The sequence below is a fragment of the Streptopelia decaocto genome (genome assembly GCF_964273445.1).
Source record: "Streptopelia decaocto genome assembly, chromosome: 27".
NCBI lineage: Eukaryota > Metazoa > Chordata > Aves > Columbiformes > Columbidae > Streptopelia > Streptopelia decaocto.
Window position 1 is genome coordinate 126,805 of NC_138682.1, and position 27,736 is coordinate 154,540.

Sequence of the window (27,736 nt, forward strand, 5' to 3'; positions counted from 1 at the left end):
GCCCGGTGCCGGGAGGCTAACGCTCCCGCCTTGCTCTGCTGGCCCACGGCACCCGCAGCCGTCTGAATCTCAGGGGACGGGGGATGAACACACACACTTGTCCCTGCTCTCCCCGCCTTTCCTCCTACGGCGGGACACCGCTCCTGACTCCCCCCCAGGGACGGGGGGTCACAGGACGGGGCTTGGACACATGGCGATGGGCACAAGGGATGGAGGGGGGGGGGGGGGGGGGGGGGTCCGGCCTGCGGTCGCCATGGGAACGCCGGGGGGGATGGGGGCGTCCCCCCCACTCGGGGAGCTGCCCCTTTAAGACCAAAATGGCCGCCGGCCCCGCGGCGCTTCCTCCGCCGCTGCCCCGCCCCGCTCCTGTCTCTGCCTCCAGTTCCGGGGCGGGGCCCGGGAGGCCGGAAGTGTGTCGCGCTCGCAAGATGGCGACTCCCTATGTGACTGACGAGACCGGTGAGCGCGGCTCCGCTGTGGCCCCGTATCCCCGCGGCAGCGCCCCCGCCGCCCCCTGAGCCGCGGAGCCGCCCCCGCACCCGCTGTCTGTGAGGCCGGTCCCGGCCCCGCCGCCTGGGAGGGGTCCCGGGGCTTTTTTCCCCCCGTCCCGCTCCCTCGGCGGCTTTTTCCCCCCCATCCCGGTCCATCAGGGGCTTTGTCCACCCGTCCTGGCCGCTGTGGGGCGGGTCCCGCCTCTCCGGGCTCTGTGGGGCTGGACTCACCTTGTCCCCCTGTCCCGGGACAGGGGGAGCCCCCGTGGGGCTTTGTGAGTATCCCGAGGGGTCTGGAGGGGGTCCCAGGAGGTCTCTGGGGTGTCCCAGGTCCCCTGTGGGGTGTTTGGGGAGGTCTGCGGGGTGTTCCAGCTCCCCCCGGCGTGTCTTGGGGGGCCTGGGGATGTCCCAGGGGGGTCTTTGGGCTGTGGGGTGGCTGTGGGATGTCCCAGGTCACCCGTGGGGTGTCTGGAGGGGTATCCAGGGGCCCTTGCAGGGTCAGTGGGATGTCCCAGCCCCCCTGGGGACATCCTATGGTCCCCCCGTGACGCTCCGTGTCCCCGCAGGGAAGTACATCGCGTCCACGCAGCGGCCAGACGGGACGTGGCGGAAGCAGCGGCGAGTGAAGGAGGGATACGTCCCGCAGGAGGAGGTGCCAGTGTAAGTGGGGGACACAGACGGTGGGGGGGTGGGGAACAGGGGTGTTCCCTGTGCTGGGGGAGGGGGAGCTCCCATCCTGTCCCCTCCATCCCCAAGGGTGACGTCTCGAGGTCTCAGTCTCTTTCCAGGTGCCTGAGCCAATTCCGATCCCCCCACCCCTCCCCCATAAGTCGCGTGCTGCCGGTACGTACTGTCCCCTGACCCTGCTTCTCCCCCTGGAGAGCCTCAAGATGTGGGGAGGCTATGCGGGGGAGGGGGCGGAGCCCCCCAGAAAAGAGCCAGATTTGGGGGCTGCTCCACATAGGAGGTGCTGGGGGGTTGTGGTGTTTGGTAACGGGGTTTGTCACCACGGGGGGAAGCGGTGCCTTCAGGAATCCTCATTTGGCGCAGGTACGAGAACAAATACGTGAAGTTTTTCAAAAGCAAACCCGAGCTGCCACCGGGACTGAGCCCGGAGGCCGCAGCACCGCCCGGCCGTGCTGACAACGCCGAGACGGGACTGTCTAAAACAGCCAAAAGGAACTTAAAACGCAAAGAGAAACGGAAGCAGCAGCAGGAGAAGGGGGAGCGGGAGGCAGACGGACTGATCCAGGCACTGGAAAAGGTCTCGCTGGCCGGAGGGGACAACAAGGGACCCCCGGGGGACAATCACGCAGCTGCGCCACAGCCGGGCTGTCCCCCTGGCCCTCCTGCCGAGGGGGGAGACGCCCCCAGCGCCGAGAGAAGCCGCAAAATCAAGAACCTGAAGAAGAAGCTGCGGCAGGTGGAGGAGCTGCAGCAACGCGTGGATGCCGGGGATGTGAAGCAGCCAACGAAGGAGCAGCTGGAGAAACTGGGGAGACGGAAAACGCTGGAGCAGGAACTGTGGGAGCTGGAGCAGGACTTGTAAGGGTGGGGGGCCCAGTGGGGGTTGGGGGGTGGTTCCTGCCCGACCCCAGGGTTCAGTTCAATTTGGGCGGTTTTGTTCCACAACGGTCATTCTCGGTGTCACCAACCGGCCGCTCCCATCTAGAGTTTGGGGTTTTTTTTAATTTTATTCGGGATGGGGCCACGGCCCTGCCCCGCCGGCCTGTTGTGTTTTGTGTTGCGGCCTCTTTCTCCCTTTTTATTTTGATCCTTCAGGCAATAATAAAACCACAGTGGTGACCCAGGGTGGGCTCTGCCTGGGGGTGGGGGGTGTCACCATGGTCCTGGGGGGTATCAGGGGGTCCCAGGGAGGGTGAGACCTCCCAGCTCTGCAGGGCATTGAATCTTTTGGGGTGGGGGGAGCGCAGGGTTTGAGTAGGTCGTACAAAAATATGAGCGGGGTTTTATTTTTAAAGCTGGGGGCGGGGGGGGGGCCTGCAATAGCCACGTGGCATTAAGCCCCGCCCCCCATTACACCCCCATGAGGGGGCGGTGCGTATGGCAATCCATTTGCCTATTTAAAGGGCAGGTGCAGTGAGAGTGGGGGGTGCCCTGAGGCACGTGGGGATTTTACAGGCGGGGACATAGGGGATGCGGGAGAGGGATAGAGGGGACATGGGGCAGGTGGGTGTCCCGGTACGGTGCCACTCTCCAGCTGCCGGTCCCGCAGGCTGCACAGGGAGCTCACGGCGGGGGGCTCAGCGTGGCCCCTCAGGCCCTGGCACGGCCCCCCCAGGACCCCCACTCACCAGGGGCAGTGCGTCGCCCACCTGGCGTGTCACTGGCGGAGGTCGGCAGCGGTGGGTGCCCTCGGAGGGGGCCGGGCTCTGCCTGCACTTGAGCTCTGGCTGCTGCGGCCGCTGCCACCGGCTGTGGGGGGCTATGGGCAGGGGAGGGGGTCAGTGTCCCCACCACCGTGACAACCCTGGCCCCACCGCGGTGACACCCCCAGCCCCATGGCTGCTTTTTGTTCCACGGCCACCCCTGGTGACAGCCTTGTCCCCACCCGAGTGTCACCCCGTCCCCAGAGCCATATCTGTCCCCATGGTCGTCATTGTCCCCATGGCCACCCCTGGTGTCACCCCTGTCCCCGTGGCCTCCCCTGTCTCCATGGCCATCCTTGGGGACACCCGTTTCTGTCCCCACGGCCATCCCTGTCCTTGTGTCCTCATCCCTGGGGACACCCCTGTCCTGGTCCCCAGGGCCATTCCTGTCTGTGCAGCCATCCCTGATGACACCCCTGTCCCTACCAGCCACTCCCAGCACCATCCCCTGTCCCCCCAGACCCACCAGGCCAAGCGTCCCCCTGTGTCCTCCCTGTCCCTCACCGTCACGATGGGAGAAGCCGCTGGCCGTCACCCGCCACTGCAGCAGGACACCGAGGATGCTGAGCACAGGCCAGGCACCCAGCAGCAGCCACCCGTGCCAACACAGTGCCTGCGCCGGCGCCAGCTGCAGCCGTGCTGTGATGTGGGCCACCAGTGCCAGCCCCTCAGCCAGGTAATCTGCACACACAACCACAACAGCAGCGCCAAAGGCAGCGGTGGCCAGGATAGTGACGGCCTTGGGCCAGCGCAGCGCCAGGAGGGCGCAGAGCAGCGCCAGCCCCAGCAGCATCCCCACCGTCACCCAGGGGCTCGGCGGTGGTGGCAGCACCGTGACCAGCGCAGCGGTGGCCACGAGCAGCCCCAGCAGCAGCCCAGTGGCAAAGAGCCCGACAGCGCGGAGCAGCACGGTGAGCAGCCCACACAGCAGCCCGATGGCCGCAGTGACAGCGGTGCTGGCCTCCAGGCTCAGCTGCAGCTCCCGCTCCTGCCGGCACAGGAGAAAGATGACGGTGGAGCCGAAGAGTAGCCCTGACAGGAACATGGTGGCCTTGAAGCAGCGGTAGCCTGGGTGAGGACAGAGAGGCACTTCTGGCTGTCTCCAGCTGTGCCCCTCAACTCTGCCTCACAGCTCTGTCTCCTGCTGTGCCTCCCCACTGTGTTCCCCAGCTGTGCCCCCCAGGCCGTTCCCCCACATGTTCCCCCCGCACTGTGCCCCCCAGCTCTGCCCCATGGCTGTGTCTCACATAACCCCCCTCTCCTTGTCCCCATGTCCCTGCAAAGCCCCTCACCGTGTGCCTGCTGTGCCCCCACCAGTGAGCCCATAACTCCCCCATATCCCCCAGTGAGCCTCAGCTGTGTTCCCGCAGTTGTACTCCCTAGCTGTGCCCCCAACTTCGTCCCCCAACCGTGTCGCCCCAATGAGCCCCCGTGCCCCCCCAGCTCTGCCCCTCATGTCCCCCAAATAAGCCCCCACATACCCCATCTCTGCCCCCAACCTGTGACCCCCCTGCTCACCGAAGCAGCTGCAGACCAGCCCGAAGACGCTCCCGAGGGCACAGAGGGCGGCAGGGACAGGCTCATGTGAGGGTCGCGGCTCCAGGGCGCAGGGGAGGACGCTGGGCTCCATGGCTCCGGGGCTGCAGGGCGGCGGGGGTGCTGAGCCCCCCGCTGCGCCCCCCTGCACCCTGCCCCCCGTACATCTGGGAAGGGGCACATCTGGGCGGGGGGGGAGTGGGAGAGGGACTGGGAGCTGGTGTGGGGACGGGGCGGGGGCGGTGCAGTCCGGGGCCGCCGCACTGGAAGTTACTGGGAGTTACTGGGGGCCGGGCGTGGGGGGCACCGCTCGGTCCCGCCGCCCCACCCCGGAACTCACCCGCTCGCTGCCGCTCCCGAGGGTCGCGCTGGGGCCCGGCCCGGGACGCGGAGCCGCGATCGGCCGGGAGCGGGGTCGGGGGCGGGACCGGGGGGGAGCGAGGGGTCCCGCGCAGGGCCGGGGGCGGGAACTGCGGGACCGGGACCCCCGTGGGGCGGGGATAGGACCGGGGAAGGACGTGGGTTACGGGGCGAGAGCCCCTCGGTTGCACCGGAACTCGCGTGGGGCCGGACTCGAGTGCGGGTGGGTGACACCGGGGCCCCTGCCGGGTCCCCCCCGGGGGCACAACGGGGCCCTCGGCCGAGACAGAGGTGCTTTGTGCGCGGGGGCACGTGACGGGGGTCAGCGCAGGACGCCTGGGTCCCTTCCCGGGACGGCAACGGAGTTAACGGCGAGGGGGCGCTGCCCCTTTAAGAGGCGGTCCTTGCCCTTTTAAGCGGCGGGACGTTGTCCTTTTAAAGGGCGGTCACCGCTGCTTTAAGTGGGAGTTCCATAAGGAATGACGCTCCTGCGCTACGCCACGCCCTCGGAAGTGGGCGGTGGCGGTGGGCGGAAGGCGGAAGTGAGGTGGCTGAGGGACTCCGGGGGGGGTCGGGAGGCGGCGGCGACCCCCCCCCCGCCCCCCGCCGGTACCGGCACCGCGAGTGTCCCCGGGCTCCCCGTTTGAGGGAGGCCGCAGGGAGGGCGGCGGCGGCCGAGCGGGGCCCCGAGCTGCGCTTTTGGGGTGAAATCGGCACAAAAGCGTCCCCTGGAAGGGCGGAGGCCTGTGGGCAACCGAGACCGGCCTGGGGATCCCCAGGGCCGGGTCGGCGGGTCCCGGGACCGATCGCGGGGTCCCGGTGCCGCGCTGACCCCGCTCTCGTCACAGGGCCCGTCGGAATGGCCGTGACCTAGAGCCGGCCGCGGCAGCACGGGGCCGCGGGGATGGAGCAGCCCCGCCGCCGAGAAGCGGCCGCGCCCGAAGGAAGTGACAGGAGCCGGGAATCCCCCGGGGACGGCGGCAGCTCCGCGGTGGACAGCGCTGCCACAAACGGGAGCTGCGGGCGGGCACCGGCCCCCAGGCTGGAGGAGGAGGACGACGAGCACGAGCTGCCTGGGCCCCGCTGCTCCTGCCGGTACTGGGGGGAAGCGGCCGCCCCCTCCAGCCCCGCGGCCGAGCGGCTGGATGGATCCTGCAGCCTGAGCTGCCACCACCGGGATGCCTCTGGCACCGGGGAGGACGAGGATGGGACAGGAACCCGGAGGCAGCAGCGGCGGCAGCGCCAGCATTCAGCTCCCAAGGAGAGGAAGAATGGCAGGCGGCGTGACAGCACCGCGGGCAGACGGCACCAGCCGCCCCTCAAGAGGAGCCGCGGGGACAGGGCTGAGCCACCAGGGCTGGCAGAGGAACCGGCTGGTTACCAGGGCCTGCTGACCAGTTACCGGGGGCTGCTGTCCCGAGTGCTCCGGTTGGGCACAGAGGCCGGCGAGCGGCTGCTCGGCTCCTATTGCTGCTTCGGTGACCGTGGCTCAGCGCGGGGTTGGCGTCGGCGGGCAGCCCGGTGGCTGGGTGCCGGGGCCCGGTTCATCCTGCGGCTCCTCTGGCTGCTCCTGGCGCTGCTGCTGCTGCTCCTGGTGCTGCTCCTGGGCTGCCTGCGGCTTGGTGCTGCCGCAGTGGCCGCCGGCATGGTGCAGCTGGCCGGGACCCGGCGGGTGGTGCAGCTGCTGGAGGCGGCTGCTGCGCTGCACAGGACGTGGGGGCCGCTTGGGGACAGCGGGACGTGGCACCGACTCTGGGACTGGCTGCAGGGGGGTGGGACACAGCAGGGGGGAGATGCAGCACCCAGTTGTGCTGGGGGGGCTCCCGGTGCCAGGGAGGAGACGCAGCGGCTCTTGGCTGCAGCCAGCATCCCCGAGGAGCAACTGAACCCCTTCCAAGTGCTCGGGGTGGAGGCAACGGCGTCAGATGCGGAACTGCGCAGAGCCTATCGCCGCCTGGCTGTGCTGGTACGAGGGGACCGGGGCAGGGTGTCCCTTCCCCAAAACACGGCGCTGAGCGTTCTGTTCCACCCCCCGCCAGGTGCACCCAGACAAGAATGAGCACCCACGGGCGGAGGCAGCGTTCAAGGTGCTGCGGGCGGCCTGGGACATCGTCAGCAGCCCTGAGCGGCGCAGGGAGTATGAGCTGTGAGTGGGGGAACGCAGGGGGGCGGTGGCAGATTTTGGGGATCTCCCATGATCCTGTTGTGTTCTGTCGCCCCTTCGCAGCAAGCGGCTGGCAGAGCAGGAGCTGTCACGCTCGGTGGGCGCGTTCCTGAGCCGGCTGCACGACAATCTACGCGACGCCATGAACACCATGATGTGCAGCAAGTGCCAGGGGAAGCACAAGTAGGTGTCGGGGTGGGGGGTTTCCCAAAGCCATTCCGGGGTCTCGTGGGGAGGGGGTGTGTGAACGTTTCACCCCCCACAGGAGGTTTGAGCTGGAGCGGGACCCGCTGAGCGCACGGTACTGCGGGGAGTGTGGGGGGCTGCACCCTGCTGAGGAGGGCGACTTCTGGGCCGAGTCCAGTCTCCTGGGGCTGAAAATCACCTACCTGGCCATGATGGAGGGGAAGATCTACGACATCACAGGTGGGTGCTGCCCACCCCATGCGGTGGGGTGTCCCTGGGTGTTCCCCCGCCTTGTCACCACATCTCTCCGCAGAGTGGGCCGGCTGCCAGCGCGTGGGCATCGCCCCTGACACCCACCGTGTCCCCTACCACATTTCCTGCGGCTCCCGGGGTGCCGCGCGGCACAGGTCAGTGCGGGGGGGCACCCAGGGGAAACGGGTGCTCCTGGCTCAGCCAGACCCCCAACCCCCCTGGTACCCCTCAGGAACACCCCCAAGAGCGGCCCCCCCTCAGCTGCTGACCTGCAAGATTTCTTCACCCGCGTCTTTCAGGGGGGGCCGGGGGCGGCAGCCGGGGGAGGTCCCTTCCCGACGCCCCCCCCCGCGCCCCCGGGGCCTCCCCCCAGGGCCGAGGGCACCGGCCCCAAGGGGGAGGCCAAGCACAAGAGGAGGAAGAAGGTGCGGCGGCCGTTCCAGCGCTGAGCGGCACCGGGCAGGCACTAAAAGGGCTTTTTCCAATTAAAAAGAAATCTATTTTTCCTTTAAAAAAAAAAAAAAAACAAAACAACAACAACTTATTTCAATATACGGAAAACTAACAACGGCGTTTGTGGGGGTTGGAGGCAGCGAGAGCAAACAGCCTGGGGGGGCAGCGGGAGGGGCAGACGGACGGACACGCCGCCCCCGGGTCTCATTAGGCTTTAATTATTAATATAAACGTGCACGTGAGCCCGGCTCTCCCTCCGCGGCCGTTGGCAAGGCCCCTGCTCGCCCCCGGGCTCGTCTCCAGGAAGTCACCTCTCCCGGTTCTCTTCCTCTATTGGTCGCTACGCCTGTCGCTCAGCTTCGCTCCGCCCCCGGCGCGCTGGCAGGCCAACAGCGAGCGGAAGGTGCGGGGTGGGGGGACATTGGCCAATCGTGAGAGGCGATGTTGGTTTGAAATTGCCGGTTCAGGACGCGCGGCGCTGATTGGGCGGCGAGAGGCCGGGTGGGGCCGGCAGGAGGCTTGAGGGGGCGACAAGATGGCGGCGGAGACCGTGGAGCTCCATAAGCTGAAGGTACCGACGGGGCCGCCTCGGGCTCCCGCAGCGCGGCAGGGCCGGGCCTGGGCAGCCGGCGGCTCCGGGTCCCCGCAGCTCGGGAGGGTCCCCCGCGGGTGCCCGGCTGGTGCAGGGCCTGCGACACCCACCACTCCCGCGTACCCGGGGCCTTCACCCGGGGCCTTCACCCGCCGCTGCCCGGGACCACCCGTGCGGGCTGGGCCTGAGCCGGGACCCTCCGGCTCGGGGCGGGGTGGGAACCGGGGGGTCCTGGAGCGCGGCTGCGGTTCAACACGGGCCTTCCTGCCTCGTAAAAAACCGCTTTATTTGGACTGTTGGCGCGCTATTTAATTTTTTAATCCATTCGTGTCTTGTGTAGCTGGCCGAGTTGAAGCAAGAATGTCTGGCCCGCGGGCTGGAGGCCAAAGGCAACAAGCAGGATCTGATCAACCGGCTGCAGGCGTATCTGGAGGAGCATGGTGGGTGCCAGGCACTCGTTAGCGGGGCCCTGGTGAGCTCCCGGGGGGAAGAGCTGAGAGCCCTGGGCTTTGCTGGAACCTCCTTGGCTTCCCCGAGCCAAACTCTGCTTGAATACATTTTATCTGAGAAAACAAAGATGTTCCTGAAGTAATTTCCTTCTGCGATTGCTCTGTTGGTTTGTCTCGCAGCTGAAGAAGAGGCGAATGAGGAAGATGTCCTGGGAGAGGAGATCGAGGTAAATCAGTGCCTGGGGCCAGACTGAGGGGCTGAGCAGCTTATAGCCCAATGAACAGGGCGCTGTGTCTATTTTAAAGCACTGCTGGTGGGTCTAAACCTGCTGGTTTTCACGCAAAAGGCTGCAGAATGCGCAGGGAAGGGTTCGGCAGGATCCGCGCCCCGTAATCCCATGCTTTTGTCACAAAAACCTCAGTGGAACCCAGTTCTTCCAGCCATCGGGGCTATTTGCTGATTGGCCAGCATGTGCCTGGCGAGGTTATGGAACATTTTCCCCCAGTTCCACACACAAAAACATTTATCAGGAGGCAAGACAGGTCTTAGCAGGGCCCTGCTGGGAGTTTTCCATGTTTCTTGTGTCCGTTTCTGGCCTGGGGAACATCGCTCATGATTTTTGAGTGAAGCCCAGACTTCCAAACTAGGAGTAACCCAAAGAGCTTGCTGGTGTTCCCCGGAGTTGGTTTTTTTTTTTTGGCTCATCTGCTCGGACTATTTATTATCTGACCTTTTCTCAACTCGCAGGAAGAAGAACAGAAGCCAGTGGAGCCGACTGTCAAAGCCGAGGAGCCTCCTGTCAAATCGCCCGACGTGTAATTATCATTTTCCAGTAGAATAAAGCGAACGCAGCAGGGGTGCGAGGAGATTTGTACAGCCCCATTTTGGGGCATCTGGGCTGAAGGAGGGTGGTCGGAGCAGTGTTGTGGCCCTTGCAGTATAACTCAGGGTCAGTGTGTCCGTCTGTGGGTCTGTCTATCCGTCCTTGCGGGCAGGAGGGGCCATGCAGCTCCTGGCCGGAATCCCTTCTGGTGAAAGTGCCATTAAACTGTTACCACCTTTTTTTGGCACGTAAACCAAGGAACCTGCATGGGAATCGGGAACAAGAGCTGCGTTTTGCCGAGCGAGAGGCCCTGCTGGGGCAGGTTGTGCCCCACAGTTTTATGGGCGGTGCTGGGGTGGGGAGGATGATGCTGCTTCATTTCCCAACTTTGTTTCTTCCCCTTTTGTTTCCCCTCCTTGAGCCCCAGCTCTGTTTTGGGAGCACAAGCTGTGGAGCTCGCCCGCTCTGTCCTGTTTTCCTTTGGCCTTTTTGACTCTGTCATTGAGCAAACGTGGTGAAATGGGGTTTGGGGCACTGGCACCAGCCTGGGGGGTCACCTGGGGCTTCCCCATGAACCCAAACACAACCACCCTTTGTGTTTGAGAAAATAAAGGGATCAAAAGCTCTTTTGGGCTCATGGTCAAGACTTCGGGCTTCTAGCGAGCAGGATGTTGCTGTTAAGAGCTATAAGATGGGCAGGGGATGTTTTTAGGGTGCATGGGTCTGCACCCTCTTGTGACACCCCCTGGCACTTCGAGCTGTGCCCGCTAAGCCTGAAACAACAGCAGAAGGTTTCTCGTGCCTTAAACTTAGTTAATTGACCCTCAAAATCCACAGAGGGGGTGGGTAAAAGCGTGCGGCTGGTGATCGTGCTTCTCCGCGTCATCGCCAAAGGGGTTTGGGGCACACATGGGGCTCACGGAGGCCCCGCAGCTGCGCGTTCTGACCTGTTTTTCTCTTTCCCGACACCTTTAGGATCACAGAAAAGAAGGTGGTGAAAATAACCTCGGAGATCTCGCAGATGGAGGTGAGGTTGCTCCACTCCGACGTCCCTGAGGTGTTGGTGTCCCCATTCCCAGGCTGTTCTGGGTGTCACTGTGTTGATGTTTCCATTATAAACCTGCTGGATTTTTCCCTTGGTTTTTATATTCTAAACCATCGCTGGCTGTGGAGTGACCTGGTGGGGCGGTGACCCCAGGGCACCTTGCGTTTTGACATCAGGTGTTACAGAACACTTCTTTGAATTATCTGTTAATGCCTTTTTCTTTCTGCCACCAACCACCTCTGACTAGGGCCAATATTCCCCCAATTTTCCCCATATTTCCCCAATATTTTCACTTTGGGGAGTCATCAGTTGGAAAAGAACCCAGAGGAACTCCCAGGTCATCTCATCTTTGTCTTCTCTGACTTTCCCACTTGACATTTTCTGGGCGTACTTTAAATACACACTCTCAGAAGCTGCCAGTTCCTCAGGGAAAACTCTGAGTGAGTTTCAGGAATCCGATGGCGGTTCTCAAATCATCTCACCCTTATTTTTGTTCTCCTCGTGCTCCTTAAGAAAGAAAACTGCTGTGAAAACACGATTCTTGTCTCCCTGCTGTTTCGCGCCACTTAAGAGCTGCTTAAAGAGCTCGTTAACAAATCGTTGATGTCACCCTCGCGCCCTTTGTTTTTCCCTAAATTCTGCTGAAACCATTCACAGAAAATCAGCTATTTTTTTTAATTGGGTGCGAATCAGATTTTGGCAAAATCTGATGGTTTTGTAGATGGTTTTCGGAGATAAAAGGGGATTATTTTCTCGTACGATGTGGGTTCAGAGAGCGAGAAGAGCAATTCCTAGGGAAGGAATTGGCGATAAATGAAATTCAGCCTGAAATGTTCTCTCTTTTTCGTTCTTGACGCAGTAGAAGTTCCTCAGTGCTCCAGGGTGAGGAGCGATGTTCCAAATCCCTCTTTTCCCAACATTTCTTACTTTGCTGCGCGTCTTTATGCCGCTCCACGCTGGGCTTTTGGCTGCACTCAAGTGTTTCCATTCGAGTTGCAGCTGTTTCTCTAACCTTGAAAAAACACCCAACGCATTTTTGGGCCCTTTTGTAATAATGTTAAATATTTTCCCTTAAGCTTTTGAGGGGATTTAACCCCCATCGGTGTGAACCCTCACGCTTTTTTGTCCTCTCTCCGTCACTGAATTTCAGCTGAAAATCCACCGGAAACGGCTCGCGGGGCGCGAATAGCGTGGCTCTCTGCTGAAAAGCCTCGTGCCAAATAAATAAATCCCCTGAAAACAACCCCCCGTCCCCTCTTTGAGAGTATTTCTTTGCTTAGCGGGGGAAGCAAGGGAAATCTCTTGTCCTTTCTGTCCCGGCAGCGGATGCAGAAAAGAGCCGAACGTTTCAACGTCCCAGTCAGCCTGGAGAGCAAGAAGGCAGCGCGGGCAGCGCGGTGAGTCTCAGGATCGTCAAATTTGGGTGGAAAAGACCCTCAAAGTCATCAAGTCCAACCGTTAACCCAACCCTGGCACCAGGAACGCCGTGTTTCAGTGCCCCCAAAGCAGTTTCGCTCAAGTACACTCGTACTTCCTTTTAAAAGAAATCTCCCGTGCAAGAGTCGCTCCGCCGACCTCATCTCTGTTTTCCTTCCGCAGGTTTGGTTTGGCCACAGTTTCAACTAAAGGTGAGGAAGTGAAGCAGAACCAATCCCTGGGGTGATCTGATTGCAAATATTTAATTATTTCAGAGGGGGGGTGGAAAAGCAGGTGAAGCTACCTGGGTTTTTGCCCCTTTTCCTGAGCTCCAAGCAGGAATTGTAAAATGCGGAGGAAAGTGAATGGAGGAGGTGGTCTGAAGGTGAAAAAGGAAATTCTACAGCGAGCAGAGGAGGAAGCTGGGAAAGGGGCCACCAGTTCTCCCGCATCTGTGGTGCTGGGATTTTTCTGTGCCCCCTTTTTTCTCTGAAAAACAATAATATGCTGCTCCCGATGTTTGTTCTCTAACTGGCTTCTCTTTTTCTCACCTCCTGGTTTCAGGCCTCTCTGCAGACAAACCCATGGTAAGAAACACTTCTCGTTCTGGTGTTTACTGCTGGGCAGGCCCTTAATTACCTGTTGTAATTGGGAGAATGAGGTTCCTGGCTGCAGGATAAGGTGCCAAAACATATGTGGGGTGAGAGCTGAGGTTGTACCTGCGCTGACCTGATTGGTCCCTGATGATGGTTTTCTCAGATTTTAGAGTTTTTTCAAATTTCTCAGCTGATTTTAGAATGAAATGCTGAAAGGAATGAAAATGATTGGGTTTGGGTTTTTTTCCGTATATATAAATAGTTTTCTCTGTCGTTGTAGGTAAACATGGATAAATTAAAGGAGAGGGCTCAGAGGTTTGGGCTGAACGTCTCCTCGCTCTCCAAAAAGGTAAGTGACTCCAGAACTCATTTGCACCCCAATTAACCCCCCGTAATTAGGGGCTGCACGTCAGGGGAGTTGCAGCAACACTTGTCCCTTCACCTGCTGATTGTTTTTGCACCTGTGGCTCTTGATCTGGTTTTGCTGTAGTTCCCACTACTGGATTTTAAGGTGGTTCTTCTGCATTTGAACGGGGAGGGAGGTGCGATCGGTTGGTTTTCAGGTGTTTACTTTGCACCATGTTTCTGGTTGCGCTGCGCCTGTAAAGACTGAAGTACCGAACAACCAGCCAGAGCCTCCTCGGTAGGAAATCGCTCTTTGAAGTACAAACGAGACAAGCTTTGGCTTTGCTCTTAAAGCTGTTTATTATTCAGGGAGAGGTGTAGAGACCCCCTGCTGCTCCTCGTACCTGGCAACTGGTTGAGCTCGACCTAAGTGTATTCTGTAGCAAACAGGGAGGAAAAGATGAATTTCGGAGGTTTGGGGACGGCAGGATAAAGGGTAAATACCTGCTCTGAGATCAATAGAACCCCCTGCACACCGCCTGAACAGAACTGAGCTTTGCTGGGCCATGAGGAGCCTCGTGCTGCGCACGGTTCAGGAACAGCTGGATCATGTTGGTGCCGAGACCTCACGCTGCGGCCAGGGGAAGAGCTGGGGGAGCTCGTCCCTCCCTGTCCCCACAAAATCAGCCCCTCTGCTCCTCGGAGGGATGAATTTGACCTTTTTTGCTGCCCGTTTCTCCATGTCCCAGCATTCTTGCTTTATTCTGGGGGTTCACTGATGGAGAAGATCTCTGGCATTGGAGATCGCTGTTCTCCCCATGTCCCTCTCAGGGATGGGAGAAGGAGCCAGCATTACCTCTGCGGGTGAGAGGCTGCTCAAACATCGTTAACCTGGCACAGGGAGCTCCCATTTTTCAGCAGGAATATCTGCCTTGTCAGTGTTTACAGCCGTTGCCTTCCCCGGCTTAATAAAGCCGGGCCTTGTGGAAGGAGCCGCCTTGTGCCGTGGTCCCCATACGTGGCAAAAACGCAAAAATGTCCAAATGTGAGGTCTGAGCTCCATTCACCAGAAAATGCAGCTTGTTAGCTACTAATGAGTTGCTCCTCAGTTTTGCAGCTGGAGAGCTGCGGGTGGGGAAAATCACTTGCCCAAGGCCAGGACTTGGTGGCCAGGCTTTGTCCCCGCTTTGCTGCGCTGGGTCTCTGGTTTTTGTTGGTGTTTTCTCCCTCGGGGAACCGAGTTCACTGGCTTTAGAAGCAGCTTCTCCCACCGAGCGGAACATGCTCCCGCATTCCTGGGAGGAATATTATTGGTGACTTTAATTAGCCGGTCGCATTGTGCTCCCCACCTGGGTGTTCTTTATAGCGTTTCATTACGGGGGAGCCTGGCAGTTGTGAGTGTTTACATGTGTCTTGGCAGGTTTTTATACCCTGGTGTTGCAGGAAAAAAACAACCCCAAGAAACAAGTTGACAATAAAGCATTGTCTCGGCGGAGCCGCACTTCTTTTCCCACTCACACTGGGGCGGGGAGGGGGGAGAACTGGAGCTTGGGGGTGTATTTCTGGAAGCAAAGGCGGCTGTGAACTCAGCTGCATCACCCCTCCCGCCCACTCCCTCAGTCCTTTGGGGCAGAAAATCAAGTTTAAAACCCTTTTCCAAAGCGGGAGCGCGGTCGTGCGGAGGGGTTGGCAGTGCCGGAGGCAGGTGCTCGTTTGTCTCGAGGCAGTGCAGGGCCATTAAATTAATTTTTAAGATAAATCAAGGTGGAGTTTTATCTCCCTGCAGCGCCAGCTCTCCCCTCTGCGGCCTCCCGCTCTGTCTCTTGGGATGACATGAAAGCTCCTTGCCACCTCAAACACCTCACCCCATCTGAGCAGATCGCTAAAATAATTGGCTTTTCCAGCCGCTCTTTAACGTGGGGGTCTCAAACTGCCAGACAAGCAATTAGCTGATTAACCCTGGGCTGTGGTGAGGTGAAGTGACTCTGGACTCCCCACGCCGGAGCTGAAACAAAGAGGTTTTGCCTCAAACCTCCGACACGTTCCTGGTGTTCCCGTTCCTCACCATGGGGACCTCATCCCATCCCCAACTCCTCAGGGCCGGGGGACATTTCTGTGTCTGTCGAGCAGCGCGTGGACCCGTCCGTGGCTCTCAAACCCCATGTCGCCGCCAATAATTTCATTTTTCTTCACTCGGCTGCAAGTTTTCCATCTTCCAGCTGGAGCTTTGTAGCCGTAAGACTGATCGAGAGTCCCATGGGTATCCAGGTGGGATCCCGAGCAGTGCAGGATGCTGAAACAACTTCCGGTCCAAAGGCACCGGCGAGGAAGAGTTAAATGTTTTCACGCAACCACCGGTCTGGATTAATGCTGGTTTAATTGTGGTTAATGAGAACGTGTTTTACGCAGAGCAGATAAGAGCCGAGGTCGCCTGCGTGACGCTGGAGCAGAGCGGGGGGCAGTCGACCAGCGGAAAGTCCGCGTGTGTACAAAACAGCTAAATGAGAGAGGTGGGGGGGTGGAAACAATTGGCTTAATTGTTTGGCTTCCAGCGAGTTTGTAATAATGTGCTGAGGAGGAATCCTGTTCCTGGGTAATTTTGCTGCCTGCAATCTTTCCAAACACCCCCTGCCAGCCCTGGATGAGGAGCTATTAACCACCAAGGGAGGGGGGATGTGCTGATGTTAGCACAGGAAAGGAAAAATAAAACACACACAAAACAAAAAAGGCTTCGTGGCTCCGTGTCACGTGTGGTGCCATGTGCCCACAGCTCGGTGTGGTGGCAAGAAACGCCTCTTACTGTCACTGTTGTGGCTCCTGCCTTCTGCAAAAGTGCATGTGCTCCTGAATATTCCTTTTTTCTGCCCCCTGCTCCCCCCACCCCCAAATTTCACTTTTTTCTGGTTGTTGTCAGCTTCGTGTCTATTAGACTATACAGAAAATGCGGGCCAGGAAAGCCGGAAATTTGCAGCGCGGTTGGATTTGTCTAGAGAAGCTGATGGTTCATCTGCATCTTGTCCTCACATCTGAGTCTTGTCCTCATGTCAGCTCTAGGTGATTTTTAAAGGATTTTCCATCTCCCTCTGAGTTGGGCCGGTCCTAAAGCAGCTGGATTGAGAGGGAGATGAAAACAGTCCTAGTTTAAACAGGAAAAGAGAGTTGTTTTGCCTTCGCTGTTGCTGAGCGGGGCTGAGTGCGGGTAGGAACAGCGTCCATATCAAAAGGCAAAGCTCAGTCTTAAGGAGCAAAAGAGGCTTTGGGGGCACTTGTGCAGGTAAATGCTGGGGCATTTCCAGCTGCCTCTGGGAAGGATTTACACCAACTGAGCACTAATCCCTGAATAACATATTTTTCTCCCCGCGCAGGTGGGTGTGGAGTTCTGTGTGTGTCACCACCGTGTCACCGCGTGTCCTGCCCATCCCCTCATCCCAGCCCCTCTGTGTTTCTGGCCAAGCTGCCGCTCATGGCCCCAGCAGTTTAGGATGATGGAAAGTGACAAGGTGAAGAATAGTCCTGGCAGCTACAGGGGGTTTTGCACAAGGGATTGTAAGCAAGGCCTCCGCCTTGGGGAGATGTTTCTGTTCAGCCTTTGTCATTTTGGTGGGGTTGCAGTCTTGTTTTGTCACCCCTGCACCCAGATCGCCATGCCAGAGGTGCTGGTGCCAGCCCGTGGCTTAAAGCTGAGCTTAAAATCAGACCCGAGCTTACCAGCAAATGTAAAGATTCATCAGACCTCGGGTTTTTTTCCCTCGTTGTGTTTTTTCTTTGCCCGTTCCTTTCTCCCCCTAAACCTGGTCTCAGGTTGTGAGTTGTGTGCCCAAGGAGCTGGGGGGGCCAGACCCAGCACAGCCCTTCCCATGCTAACTCACACTCTCAGCTGCTGCTGTTTCCTCCGCTCTGGCATTTCCTCTCTGAGGGATACAAAATAATTCCCCTCTCCCGCTACCTCAGCTGCTCTTGGGAATCTCGCTGGGCATCTCGTGGTCACAGTGTTTTCTCCCAGCTTTTTCCTTTCACCTTTTGTGACTCCCCTTCCAGGCAAACCCTCCTGTCCCTCTTGCCACCTGCTCCACTGCGGATCTTGTTCCTGATCTGCCAGGATTTTCCTCAGTTTTCTGTTCCAGACCCTCCTGACTCAGTGCGACGACAGGTTTGTGCTCATGAGAACATCGTACGCCCTTCCACAGCCCTTAAAACCGCGGCTTTCCTGATCCTCTCGGTGCTCGCTGGCTCTCGCGGAACATTTTCTCTGGCCTGCGCCTGGTCAGGGTGAAATAGAAGGAGCCCATAACTGTTTTTTCAAGAGAAATGTCACCTTGGCATCCAGCTGTCCCCTGAAACAGGCCCGGAGGGTCCCTGCTGTTTTTCTTCCCCCCATTATTCCTTCAGAAGCTGCTTCCCCCTCAGTGATTCTGGCAATTCCGCACCCCTGGCGATGTCATTTTGAACAAACAAGTGCCGCGAGCACAGGGTCAGGGGGACGCCCGGTCCCAGTTGATCCTGCGTCCCCGACAAACCTTCAGGGAGTGGCCAAGGGGGGTACCCTGTGCTGGGGGGGACTTGGTGACCTCCCTCTGCCCGCTCATCTGGTTCTTCATCAGGCCCTGCTGTGAAACAGAACTTGGCTTTTGTCTGGAATACAAATACATCTTTCCCCCGCCCCCCCCTGCGCCCCCCGCTATTATGATTCAATCAATGATGTTATTATGGCCCATTCAGGGGCTGGGGAACCATTTGGCTGCAGGAATTTGGAGGAGCGGCCAGGAGCAGGGGGGACGGGATGGCAGCGGAGCCTTCCCGCAGAAACAAAGTCACGTTTCCCCTTTGCACGGGGGACAAAAGTGACTAAAACAGCCCCAAAAAACCCCCTGTGAGGTGCACAGAGGGTTCAACCTCACATGGTTCTGCTCAGGATCACCATCCTTTCCGTCCAGTCTTTTTAATTACGACAATTTAAGCCACAGATTCTGTTCTCAAGCTCCCTGGGGTGCACAGAGATGCTCGACGCTCCATCCAGACCCGGGACCATCTCAAATCCCTTTTCTACCTGAGTGGGTCCCTGGCAGAGGTCTCATAATACGAGGTCTGGGATGGAACAGCATAGTTTCACAGATAATTTAGTGATTTTTTTCCTCATGCTCTGGCTGTTTTTGTTAATTAAAAGGCACAAAAATGAGTGAGGGAGTGGAGTCATCCCTGTGGGGAGGCTGTTCCTGCTGTGGCGCCACTGTCCCAGAGGAATAAACACACCAATTTCACTGCCAGGAGGGTTTAGCGAGTCAAATACTGGAGGAGTGGCAGCTCTTCTGCTGGATCTTCCCCCCACCTCTGCTGGAATCGGTAGCTTTTTGGAGAAATCAAATCACTGAATCATTTGGGTTTGGAAAGACCCTCGAGATCATCTGTTAACCGAACACCAGCACTAATGTGTGTCCCCAAAACCTCATCTAAAGCTTTGCAGGGAAAGGTTAATGTTCCAGTGCTGGTTTTGCGCTCGTAGGTTTGAATTGAATGGATTCTTTTGGTGTTTTTTAAAATCTGGAGCTCATGTGCAATTCAAATCGTGTTTAGTCATCACCTGGTCGCCTCTTTTTTTAATAACAGCTGGACCCTCAGAGCGGAAAACTCTGCCAAGCGGCTTTAAGTCTATCGCCCTCCTGTACTGTCAACAGGTGAATCACTCCGAAACAGGGTCCCCCCCAAACCCACCCCACACTGGGGCCAGGGAACAGGAGATGGGAAGAGTCTCCATAAACACCGTGTGAGATCTAAGGTGCATTTGGCAGGCACGAAGGGATGAAAAACATGCAGAAAATCTTTGCAGCCGCGGGCTGTCACGGCTCCTGCGCACAGAAACATCGCACTTAGGTGTTTTTTGCCTTTCCAAGGTGTGTGTTGGAAGAAAGGATGAGGAGTGGGCTCATGGGGGCCCCTTTCCCTGAGCTTGTGCTAAAAAAATGTCGTGGAGAAGGTGAGTGAGTCCAAGAGAGCAGCCGGGGGCTGATCCAGCCTTGCTCATGCTGTGTTAATGAGTGAATCAGGAGCTCAGATGTACAACCAGTCTCTTAAACACCTCCTGCTCTCTGCGTTTCCCATCTTCTTGTGTAAAAAAAGATCTTCGGAGACCGGCAGCTTGGCTGGTCTGGCGCTAGGCTTGTCCCAAGCAGCCAGAGCAGGTTGTAGCAGCTGAAGTGAGCCAGAAGACTGAGCTTTGCTCTAACTTAGAAGTCAAACAGGACATTTCCAAGTCACCAAGTCAAGCGCTGGGGCTTTGGCAGCCGCTCCCCACGGAGGTAAAGCTGCGTTTGATGCTCTTGGGATCCGGAGGGATTTTGGAGCTCCAAAGATGGGCTGGAAGCACAAAGAGAGATGGAAGAGGTGATTTGGGTTGAAAACTGGCCATTTTAGATCACCTGTACCTTCTGTCAGGCTTTTGGAGGAGCAGAGTGTGAAACCCAACGTCACTTCTCATTCTCATGCCCTCAGACAAGGTGCAGATCAGTGCAAATGTCGATTTTTACAGGTGCAAGGCATGTGTGGAATATTTCTGGATAAACACAGGGGCTTCCCCGCTGCTTCCCATCTCTCCGGAAGGACTCGGAGCCCGCGAGGGGAAGCGAAATGGGAGGAGCAAACCTGCAGAGATGAATTTCAACAAGGCGCTGGGTGACAGCTGCACGCCCTGGGATTGGAGTGTTCCCAAGAATAAAACCATCGTCGTTCACCCCAGGGGGATGAAATTGGAAGCCTGGTTACCCTTGAGTGTTTCATAACCTTTACCTTTGGAGGTCAAGGCCATGTCGTCATTAATCTACCGTCGCCTGGGAGCCCTGGGGCTCTGCTTTTTTATCCCGCCATCCGTCACGCCGCGGCCAGGGACGCACGGCTGAGCAGAAGGCTCCTGTTTTATCCCCTCGCACCCTTCTGCCCGCCCGGGACTCACTCGTGGGGCCTCGTCTCCGTGTCTCCGCATTTCTGATGAGGATCCTTCCAGGCTTCAGCTGCAAATCCTCAGCCCTTTCCTCCCGGGGACGCTTTAATCTGCAAAAAAAAAGAACCACGGCCTCAGGGGCAGGGATTTAAAACCCAGAGCGGGCATTTCCCTGAGCTGCCCCTCTGGAAAAAGCCATATTCTCATTTTTCCTGGGGCTTTTACCAGGCAAACCAGGGCAGCGAGTTGTGACCCGGGCACACGGAGCATCTCTCGGGGTTTGGTCCCTTTGCCCTGGTCTGAATTGATGCCAGGGGCTCTGGGAGAGTCAGACGGGTTCTTCGTCCTGTTACCTCCCCGGCTGCTGATTCCTGAAAGCTCGTTTCACAGAAATCTCCAGTGCTGGTGCTTCTGCCTCCTCCTGAGAGAGAGGGAATGATGCAGTTTAACGATCCCATTTCTCAGTGGATCCTTCACTCGTTTCAGACCCAGTGCTACAAGCCCGAGGCCACACAGTTAAACCGGGATTTAGTCCCTCCTGATAGATGCTCTCGGGGAAGATTAAAGCTTTGGGATAATGTATGGTGCAAATCCATGGCCAAAAATCCAAATCCACGCTTGTATGGACGCTCCAGATCATGAGAAAACCTTGAGCTTCAGAGTTCCAAGTCTTCCATAAAAGCTTTTATTTTCCCTTTTTCTTTCCCCCACCCCCATTTTTTTCAGACAAACTCTCACGGCGCAAAGGGAACATGCCTGGAAATGGCGAGGTTAGGAAATAAATCCACGCGCTCAGCTCTCCCCATGGACGCCGGGCGCTCCCGTCAGTGGCCCCGGGGGGTTGATGGATGCGGCGATCGCGGCGTTTTGCCGGGGGTGACTCTGGGTCGGCACCCCATGAATCACGGGCTGTCAGCGGGAGGCGCGAGGCCAGCAGGGCCCGGCGGGCGCATCTGACGCTCTCACGCCAGGGGGGTTGAGTGATTTAGGAGGATGGGGCGGGGGGCGAAAAAATAAATAACGCGCAGCTTGGCACGGTCCCGCGAACCTTCGATTGAAGGCACGGCACTGCGCTTTGCTTTTTTTGGGGCTGTCCTCTTGCTGGTGGGATTGAAGCCAGGCTGGGTTTAAGAGCCTGGTTTAAGGCAGTTAAAGGCCCAGGTTGGGTTTTCTTTGTGCACCCGTCGTGCTGCTCCAATGGGTGCCTTTTTCCTCCCCTTCCCTGTCCCTGCAATGATAAATCCCTCCTGGCGTCCTTTGTTCACGACCCTCTGGTTTTGCCACTTTGCTGGGACGTGGCTTCTTCCTGAAAGCTGGAATAATCCTAAATGGATTGTTTAATTAATTAATCCTAGCTGGAATAATCCGAACGTGGCTTGGGCGCTGGGCTGGGAAGGGGATCCTGGCTGCTGCGAGGATACGTCCCTGCTGTCCCTCCTCATCCTCCTCCCCAAAACAGGGTGATTTAACCTGATGGTTTCACTGTCAGGGACTGGTTTTGGGTGGAGAAAACCAAAGATCGAGTCCAACCATAACCCAGCACTGGCACTAAAATGTCCCCAAGAACCTCGTCTGTCCAGCCCTCCAGGGACGGTGACTCCAGCACTGCCCTGGGCAGCCCGTTCAATGCCGGACAGCTCTTTGGGGAAGAAATTCTCTCAAATTTCCAACCTCAACCTCCACCTGAGGCCGTTTCCTCTCATACTTACCCTGGGGTATCACCAACAAAATAAATAAACCTTTGTCTCTCTGTGCGGCAGAGCGAAGAGGACGAGAAGCTGAAGAAGAGGAAAGAGCGATTTGGCATCGTCACGAGTTCGGCCGGGGCTGCAGCCACAGAGGACACAGAGGTGAGAGCTTTTTGGGGGCGATGGGGATGGTCCTGGTCGGGGCAGCACGTCCCTCCCCATGGCCTCAATGTTTCTGAGTCCCCCACCATGGCCTCGATGCTTCTGCGTCCCCATAGCTGTGACCCTTTGTCAGTAAATCCTCGGAGGCTCTCCGATAAAACACAGATTGAGGCGCTGACCCCGTTTTCCAGCGTTTTCTGCTCTGGGCTTTGTTCCGTCCTCTCTGGTTCTGGCCCATCTTTTAAATTTGTCAACTCCTCAGGGCAAGTTTTGTGCTCTTTTCTGGACTTTTTACACTTTTTCCCTGCTTTGAACTGCTCCAAGTTCCAATCTCAATGATTCAGGTGAGGTTTAGGGGTGTTATTTTTGCGTCTGTGTTTTCGTTTGGGGGTTTTACTGCCCAAATGCCGTCCCGCACCACACGGAGAGTCGAGCCTGTGAGAATGAGCTCCCTCCGGCCGGTGCTTTTCCGTTAGGTCACGCTGGAACAAAAAGGGCTTTTTTCTGCCATTGTGTGCACTCAAATGCACCTTTCCCCCAGAGATTCTTGATTAGGGGCTTCTGTTTCCCCCTGGGCTATTTATCCTGCTAAAAATTAAGATTTATATGCCCCTCGTGCACCGGCTTAAAGGCAAATCTGAGAGCCCCGATAGTATATTTAATGCATTTTAGTGTGTCCCTCTCACCTTCGCCATGAATAGGCGGGTGTTAACCCTTTGCCCTTTTCCATTTCCCACCTCCCCAGCGCCGGGAAGGGTTTCCCAGCCTCTCCATTTGCCATTGTTCCCAGCTTGGCCCCTTTGTCACCCGCTGACAATGACGACGAGGTGACTTTAGCGGCAGTGCTGCGTCTCAGGCACCTCTATGGGATTTTTGGGGTGTTCCGTCCCCTTTTTAGGAGCAAAACCTCGTAATTCCCTAAAACCAATGCAGCAGCGCACTCGGAAAGGAGCCTCCGGGCTCTAGGGTCGTTACCGCAAATTTAATAAATCCTCCATCAGGTTGCACACCAGGTTTTAAATAACTTGTCCGCTTGTTTCTTTTGGGTTTCAATTTCTTTTATTTGTGGCTTCTCTTGGCAGGCAAAGAAGAGGAAAAGAGCAGAGCGCTTCGGGATCGTGTGACGCCGGTGGTTGCAGCTCTCCGTGCCTCTTGAGCGCGTGCATCCCCCTCGCCCCCGCCTCCTCTCACCCCCGTGCCGTGTTCTCCAGGTTTTGGTGATGAGCAGACAGGGAATCCCCGCACGTGTACGATTGTGCTGCTTTTTTTTTTTATTTCCCCAAGTTGAAAAATGAAGAAAAGTTGAGCAAAGTTGCCAGTTGACCCCGGATCAAGCCCCATGTCCTCAAACAAGGAGGAAAATGTGACGAGGCAGTTGCGAATGTTCCTCCCGCCTCGTTAAGCCCTCGTAGGGTTGGGTCCCCAGGTTCTCCAAGGTTGGTCTTAGGTTGGGTTTTATCTTTTCATGGGTCTCAGGCTGGGTTTTATCCTCATCCCGGCTGCATCTCCCGCCATGGCCTGCACACACATCTGTCCGTCTGCTTGGGCACCGAGGCAAAAATCCTTTTCTCACCCCAAAGACCGGCATCCTGGGTTGTTATTTCTGAGTGTGACCCTGCTGCGTTTGACGCATCTGTGTCCCTCACGCCACCAGAGCCTGTGGGTACAAACCCAGTTTTTCAGAGGCTTTTACCCCATTCTTAAGCAATATATAAATATATTTTAACATAGAAGTCTCCAAACCACTTCTGTTCCACGTTTGTGGCCCGGCCATGTCCCCGGTGACTCACGGCAACACCTCGGACGTCAATTTAAGTTCCCAACGAGCAGCTGAAAGCCCCAGGGTCCAGATGACTGTGCATGTCGGGTTCTCAGTGCATCCAAGCTCTCGTTTAACATCATAACATTATTCCAATTGTTTTTTTTTAATGTCAGATTTTGTAAGATGTATTTTCTATTTGGCTCAACGATCTTTTTCGCTTGAAATGTGGGGCTTTTTAAATTTTTTTTGTGGCATGCCAGGGCAAACGCCACATTTTGCTCTCGGTTTCCTAATAAAACAGCTCCTCCAGGGCAATGGGGGTTTGTGTCGCTGCGGTGAGGAGCAGAGCCGAGGACCGTCCCTGTTAAAACTCTGCGGATCCTCCCGGCTGCCCCGGTCAGGTGTCAATGGCCCCGTGTCACCTTTCGTGGGAACTGCAGAGGGGACGCAGATGTCACCCACATGGCACAGGGAACAGGGCAGTCGCTGCACCTCCCAGCCGGCGCTTTGGGGACCAAGAGTTGTAGAATTTGAGAAGAAGCACAAATACCTTGTGATTTCACCGCGTCGGGTCTCTGTTGGGGACATGGTGACACCAGGAGCCAATGTCATATTGTGGTGTGAGATGCTGCTGGTCCAGGAGGTCTCCAGGAGCTTGGGAACAAGGGAACACTGTCACCGTCCCTGCGCCAAGGGCAGAACCCAGGACACCCAATTTTGCCACTCTCTACTCCGGGGACTGTTCAAATCCACAGAAAATCAGGAGACAAAACCAGACTGATGGCCGAACTGTCCTCTCACGTCCTTCCCTCCATAAGGGACACTGGGAACAGGGAACACCTCGAGTCCTCCTTGTCACCCCGCGGCGCTTCGGGTTTTTCAGCATAGCGGCAAAACCACATCCCTGCCACAGGACAGACGGCAAGTGGCAACCAAGCCACCCAGTACCTGGGCGTCCTTGTCCCCAGCGCTGGGCACGGCTGTAGTGCCGTCGTCACCGGTTCTGGTGTCACCGTCACTGGTTCTGCTGGCTCCGGTGGGGCTCAGCCGAGCTCCTCGCCAATGCTTTAATTACTGCAAGCGTTTTGTGCAGCCAGGCCTGGCTTGCGCTGAGACTGTGGGTGGTCGCCTGGATGTCCCCAGCTTAATTTGTCCCCACCACGGGTCTCTGAATTAGGTCACTGATGGTGGAGGGGAGGGTCAGAGACGTGGGGTGCAGCTCCAGGGGGGACGTGACCAGAACAAAAGCAAACGCTTGTTCAGCTCTTGACATCGTTGGTTTGAAGCAAACAAACAAATCGCCCTCCCACCCCCCGACTTCTGTTCCCCCCACCCCGAGAACACTGTCCCTCCCCCAGGACATGGTCCCCAAGGGAGGACATCAGCTCCGGGAGACAGCCAATGTCCCCAAAGCCGCTTGGGGGACAATCGGGTGTCAGAGCCATGTCCCTGCGTCTGGTCCCTGGGTCCCCCTGGGCAGTGACACCTTCCCCCCCCCCCCCCGCCCTGTCCCCTCCCACTGTAATTAGCTGTGACATTCTCCGCATACCTGCAGCCCCTAATGAGGCTCCATAAAGGCTCCTCCTGCTCCCAGGGCCACTTGTTAAATCCCAGTTTTACAACTGGGAGCTGGACTGGGAGGAAATGGGGGATGGTGGGGGGGGTCCCACCCGGGGGGTGGGGGGGACACTCGACTCCAGGCCGGTGGTCCCGTGTGGGTGTCCCTGGTGTCCCAAATGTCCCCATCCCTGTCCCGTGTCCTCCGTCCCTACCTCGGGGTCAACCCACTCGGGTTTTGGCTCCTGACGGGCACAATAAGAGCTGGGGGTGACAGACCCCCCTGGGGACCCAGCCCCATCCAGGAACACAGTATCTCCCATGTCCATGATGGGGACGTCCCTCCCAGGGGGTCTGAGCGAATTTTGGGGGGGTTTGTTCCCCTGGGCTGGTGCTTGAGGTATCAGGGGCTGGGGGGGGGGGGGGGGGGAGCAGGGCGGGGGGGCAGGTTTTGGGGCATCAGGATGGATTTTGAGGTGTCAGGGCGGATTTTGGGGCAGATTTTGTCCCTTTGGCCCCTCGGCCAGCGCCAGAGCGTGGGAAGAATGAGAAGCATCAGGAAACGTTTCCTGAGTCGGATCTGGTGGCAGCTCCCGCAGGAAGGGTGGGGGGACACATCGGGGACATGGGGGTCGAGCCCGAGGGTGCGGTGACACGGGAACACAATCAACAACCACCTGATGGTGGTGACGGCCCTGAGCAAAGGAACACGAACACGGCAGGACAACCCAAGTGAAGGTGACACAATAACCACGGGTACTCCTGGAGCTTCTCCCGTCCCCTCTCTCTTCCCAAGCTGGGTTTGTCTCCATGTGCCCCCGCCCGGGTCCCCCTGTCACCAGTGCTGGCGATGTCACCGACAGGAGCTTTGTGACAAGGCCAGGGTAATGAGGTGACCACACTGGGTCCCACCGTGGGATCCAGACCCACTGACCCTTGTCCCGTGTGTGTCCCTTCTGTCCCCAGCTGATCCCCTCTGTCCCTCAACGCTGCTGCAGCCTCCCTGCTGCCTGCAGATTTGGGGGATTTTGGGGATTTCGATCCTCCGGCACCTCAGGAGAAACGTCTCGGCTTCCCCATGGACACGGGGACAGCATCATTGTCCATGTCCCTTTAACCTCCCATAGTGCAAATGGGTCACCGGCTGCACCGCTCTGTCACTGCATGAGGGAGCGGTCAGTGTCCCCAAGACCACCAATGTCACCGTGCAGCCTCCTCATGGTGACAATTGCACTGGGGGTGACATCACGGGGGGTGTGGGGACATCCCAAGGAGACGTGGGGACCCCATGGGGGGACATGGGGACATCGCGGGGGGCCGTGGCACAGGCTGGAGCCAAAAGCTCGGAATTCTTTTGATTATTTCTTGGGTTTTTTTAAATATTTTTATTATTATTATTATTTCTTTTAAATTTTTTTCTTTTATTTTCTGTTCAAGTGCTGTTTGGTCGTGTCCATCAACCCCCCTCCCCCCGACCAGACGTGGCCTTTTGGTCGCTGCACCCCCCACCGCGTCCTTCCCGGGGCCCACCCTGAGCCCCCGCCCTGGCAGCCGTGTCCCCATCCCCCCCCCGACCCCGGACACCCCGAAACAACAGAACGAGGAACAAAACAACGAACAAACGGACAGAAAAATAATAAAAATAACCTAAAAGACATTACGCACAGGACTGACGGGCCAGGTAAATAATAATAATTAATAATACAATGATGGGGCTGTTCCCCCCCACCCCAGCACAGGACACTGTTCCCAGTGCCCAAGGCTGACTGGTTCCAGTGCTGCCCTGTCCCTCCCTTGGTGCCACCTGCTTGTCACAGCTGCCACGGAGGGTTGGGTGCTGGGGCCTCTGGGTGCTCTGGGGCTCCCCCAATGTTGGGGGCAGCTGGAACCCTCACCCTGTGTCACATGGATGACGCCCATGGGGGAACAATGTCCCTGGAGAGATGGTCCCCGTGAGGTGACAGTGCCCAAGGCCAGGGGGAGCACTTGGGCACACAGTGACATCCTGGCGGGGGGCAGGTGGATCCCTGAGCCCAAAGTGGGATCCGTCCCCTTCCCAGTCCCTTCCCAGAGGTTTCGGCCTCTTTCCAGGGCAGTGGCTAAGTTGTCACCTCACAGGGCCCCAGGAGACAGTGCTTCTCCTCGGGGTGGCTTTTGTGGTGGAGTGGTGACAGCCAGGGACAGACAAACCCTCATCACACTCAGTGGCATTGCTGGGATCAGCCGGAGGCCACGGCGCCCCAAAAGGCACTGTCAGCGGGGAGGGGACACCAGGACCCCCGCGCCACCATGGCGGGGCCACCATTGCCAGGGCCACCGGGCAAATGGCATCAGTGCTGGTGGTGGGAGGGACCCCTGGCAGCCCTAAGTGCTTCTGTGGCCGCGGTGGCCACGATGTCACCCCAAGGTGGCCTTGTCCTTGAGAGCGCTTCGGGTCACACAGAGCCAGGGACAAGTGCTAAACATCCCAGGTGTCCCCAGCTCCACCGTCCTGGTCCCTGGCCGCCTGGTGCTGTCCCTAAGTGCTACACGGAGTG

At 58.0% G+C, this 27,736-nt stretch overlaps 4 protein-coding genes across 10 annotated transcripts; 3 read left to right on the plus strand and 1 right to left on the minus strand.

Annotated features, from left to right (window-relative positions):
* Positions 1-390: 390 nt before the first annotated feature.
* Positions 391-2,297, plus strand: LOC309450651 (partner of Y14 and mago-like). 2 transcript variants are annotated; one of them, XR_014186092.1, is made up of 4 exons: positions 415-459; positions 1,058-1,151; positions 1,269-1,334; positions 1,542-1,683. XR_014186092.1 is itself a non-coding variant. In XM_082073671.1 (3 exons), the coding sequence occupies exons 1-3, from the start codon at positions 429-431 to the stop codon at positions 2,038-2,040; spliced, it is 624 nt and encodes a 207-aa protein (XP_081929797.1). In that variant the 5' UTR covers positions 391-428; the 3' UTR covers positions 2,041-2,297. The 2 variants fall into 2 exon arrangements, 1 of the variants encoding a protein (XP_081929797.1); XM_082073671.1 differs by lacking the exon at positions 1,269-1,334 and having other exon boundaries at positions 391-459; positions 1,542-2,297.
* A 143-nt stretch (positions 2,298-2,440) lies between these two features.
* On the minus strand, positions 2,441-5,153 carry LOC309450642 (transmembrane protein 198-like). Of its 2 annotated transcripts, none has more exons than XM_082073658.1 (4): positions 4,758-5,153; positions 4,400-4,521; positions 3,386-3,913; positions 2,441-2,937 (listed from the first exon to the last, which is right to left on the minus strand). In XM_082073658.1, exons 2-4 carry the CDS (start codon positions 4,509-4,511, stop codon positions 2,756-2,758), a joined length of 822 nt encoding a protein of 273 aa, XP_081929784.1. In that variant the 5' UTR covers positions 4,512-4,521; positions 4,758-5,153; the 3' UTR covers positions 2,441-2,755. The 2 variants fall into 2 exon arrangements, with proteins under 2 accessions (XP_081929784.1, XP_081929783.1); XM_082073657.1 differs by having other exon boundaries at positions 3,386-3,949.
* A 133-nt stretch (positions 5,154-5,286) lies between these two features.
* LOC309450619 (dnaJ homolog subfamily C member 14-like) lies at positions 5,287-7,990 on the plus strand. Of its 4 annotated transcripts, none has more exons than XM_082073613.1 (7): positions 5,287-5,324; positions 5,626-6,743; positions 6,817-6,923; positions 7,005-7,124; positions 7,207-7,367; positions 7,441-7,534; positions 7,612-7,928. In XM_082073613.1, exons 2-7 carry the CDS (start codon positions 5,682-5,684, stop codon positions 7,826-7,828), a joined length of 1,761 nt encoding a protein of 586 aa, XP_081929739.1. In that variant the 5' UTR covers positions 5,287-5,324; positions 5,626-5,681; the 3' UTR covers positions 7,829-7,928. The 4 variants fall into 4 exon arrangements, with proteins under 4 accessions (XP_081929739.1, XP_081929738.1, XP_081929741.1 ...); XM_082073612.1 differs by having other exon boundaries at positions 5,292-5,386; XM_082073615.1 differs by having other exon boundaries at positions 5,319-6,743; positions 7,679-7,990.
* A 241-nt stretch (positions 7,991-8,231) lies between these two features.
* LOC309450645 (SAP domain-containing ribonucleoprotein-like) lies at positions 8,232-23,957 on the plus strand. Of its 2 annotated transcripts, XM_082073662.1 has the most exons (11): positions 8,232-8,403; positions 8,765-8,864; positions 9,054-9,100; positions 9,622-9,689; positions 10,673-10,724; positions 12,066-12,139; positions 12,342-12,370; positions 12,723-12,745; positions 13,035-13,103; positions 21,791-21,880; positions 22,963-23,957. In XM_082073662.1, the coding sequence occupies exons 1-11, from the start codon at positions 8,368-8,370 to the stop codon at positions 23,002-23,004; spliced, it is 630 nt and encodes a 209-aa protein (XP_081929788.1). In that variant the 5' UTR covers positions 8,232-8,367; the 3' UTR covers positions 23,005-23,957. The 2 variants fall into 2 exon arrangements, with proteins under 2 accessions (XP_081929788.1, XP_081929787.1); XM_082073661.1 differs by lacking the exons at positions 21,791-21,880; positions 22,963-23,957 and adding an exon at positions 20,757-21,002.
* Positions 23,958-27,736: the final 3,779 nt, after the last annotated feature.

What these genes read in the sequence shown, in the direction of transcription:
- LOC309450619 (XM_082073613.1), top strand. Translation starts at nt 5,682, where the DNA reads ATGGAGCAGCCCCGCCGCCGAGAAGCGGCCGCGCCCGAAGGAAGTGAC. An exon ending in AAGTGCCAGGGGAAGCACAA is followed by an intron (nt 7,125 to 7,206) that starts GTAGGTGTCGGG and finishes CACCCCCCACAG; the next exon opens with GAGGTTTGAGCTGGAGCGGG. An exon ending in CGGGGTGCCGCGCGGCACAG is followed by an intron (nt 7,535 to 7,611) that starts GTCAGTGCGGGG and finishes GGTACCCCTCAG; the next exon opens with GAACACCCCCAAGAGCGGCC.
- LOC309450645 (XM_082073661.1), top strand. Translation starts at nt 8,368, where the DNA reads ATGGCGGCGGAGACCGTGGAGCTCCATAAGCTGAAG. An exon ending in TCTCTGCAGACAAACCCATG is followed by an intron (nt 12,746 to 13,034) that starts GTAAGAAACACT and finishes CTGTCGTTGTAG; the next exon opens with GTAAACATGGATAAATTAAA. An exon ending in TCTCCTCGCTCTCCAAAAAG is followed by an intron (nt 13,104 to 20,756) that starts GTAAGTGACTCC and finishes CATTTTTTTCAG; the next exon opens with ACAAACTCTCACGGCGCAAA.
- LOC309450642 (XM_082073657.1), bottom strand. Translation starts at nt 4,511, where the DNA reads ATGGAGCCCAGCGTCCTCCCCTGCGCCCTGGAGCCGCGACCCTCACAT. An exon ending in GCTGGTCTGCAGCTGCTTCG is followed by an intron (nt 3,950 to 4,399) that starts GTGAGCAGGGGG and finishes GTCCTCACCCAG; the next exon opens with GCTACCGCTGCTTCAAGGCC. An exon ending in CGGCTTCTCCCATCGTGACG is followed by an intron (nt 2,938 to 3,385) that starts GTGAGGGACAGG and finishes CCCTGCCCATAG; the next exon opens with CCCCCCACAGCCGGTGGCAG.
- LOC309450651 (XM_082073671.1), top strand. Translation starts at nt 429, where the DNA reads ATGGCGACTCCCTATGTGACTGACGAGACCG. An exon ending in CTATGTGACTGACGAGACCG is followed by an intron (nt 460 to 1,057) that starts GTGAGCGCGGCT and finishes GTGTCCCCGCAG; the next exon opens with GGAAGTACATCGCGTCCACG. An exon ending in CCGCAGGAGGAGGTGCCAGT is followed by an intron (nt 1,152 to 1,541) that starts GTAAGTGGGGGA and finishes CATTTGGCGCAG; the next exon opens with GTACGAGAACAAATACGTGA.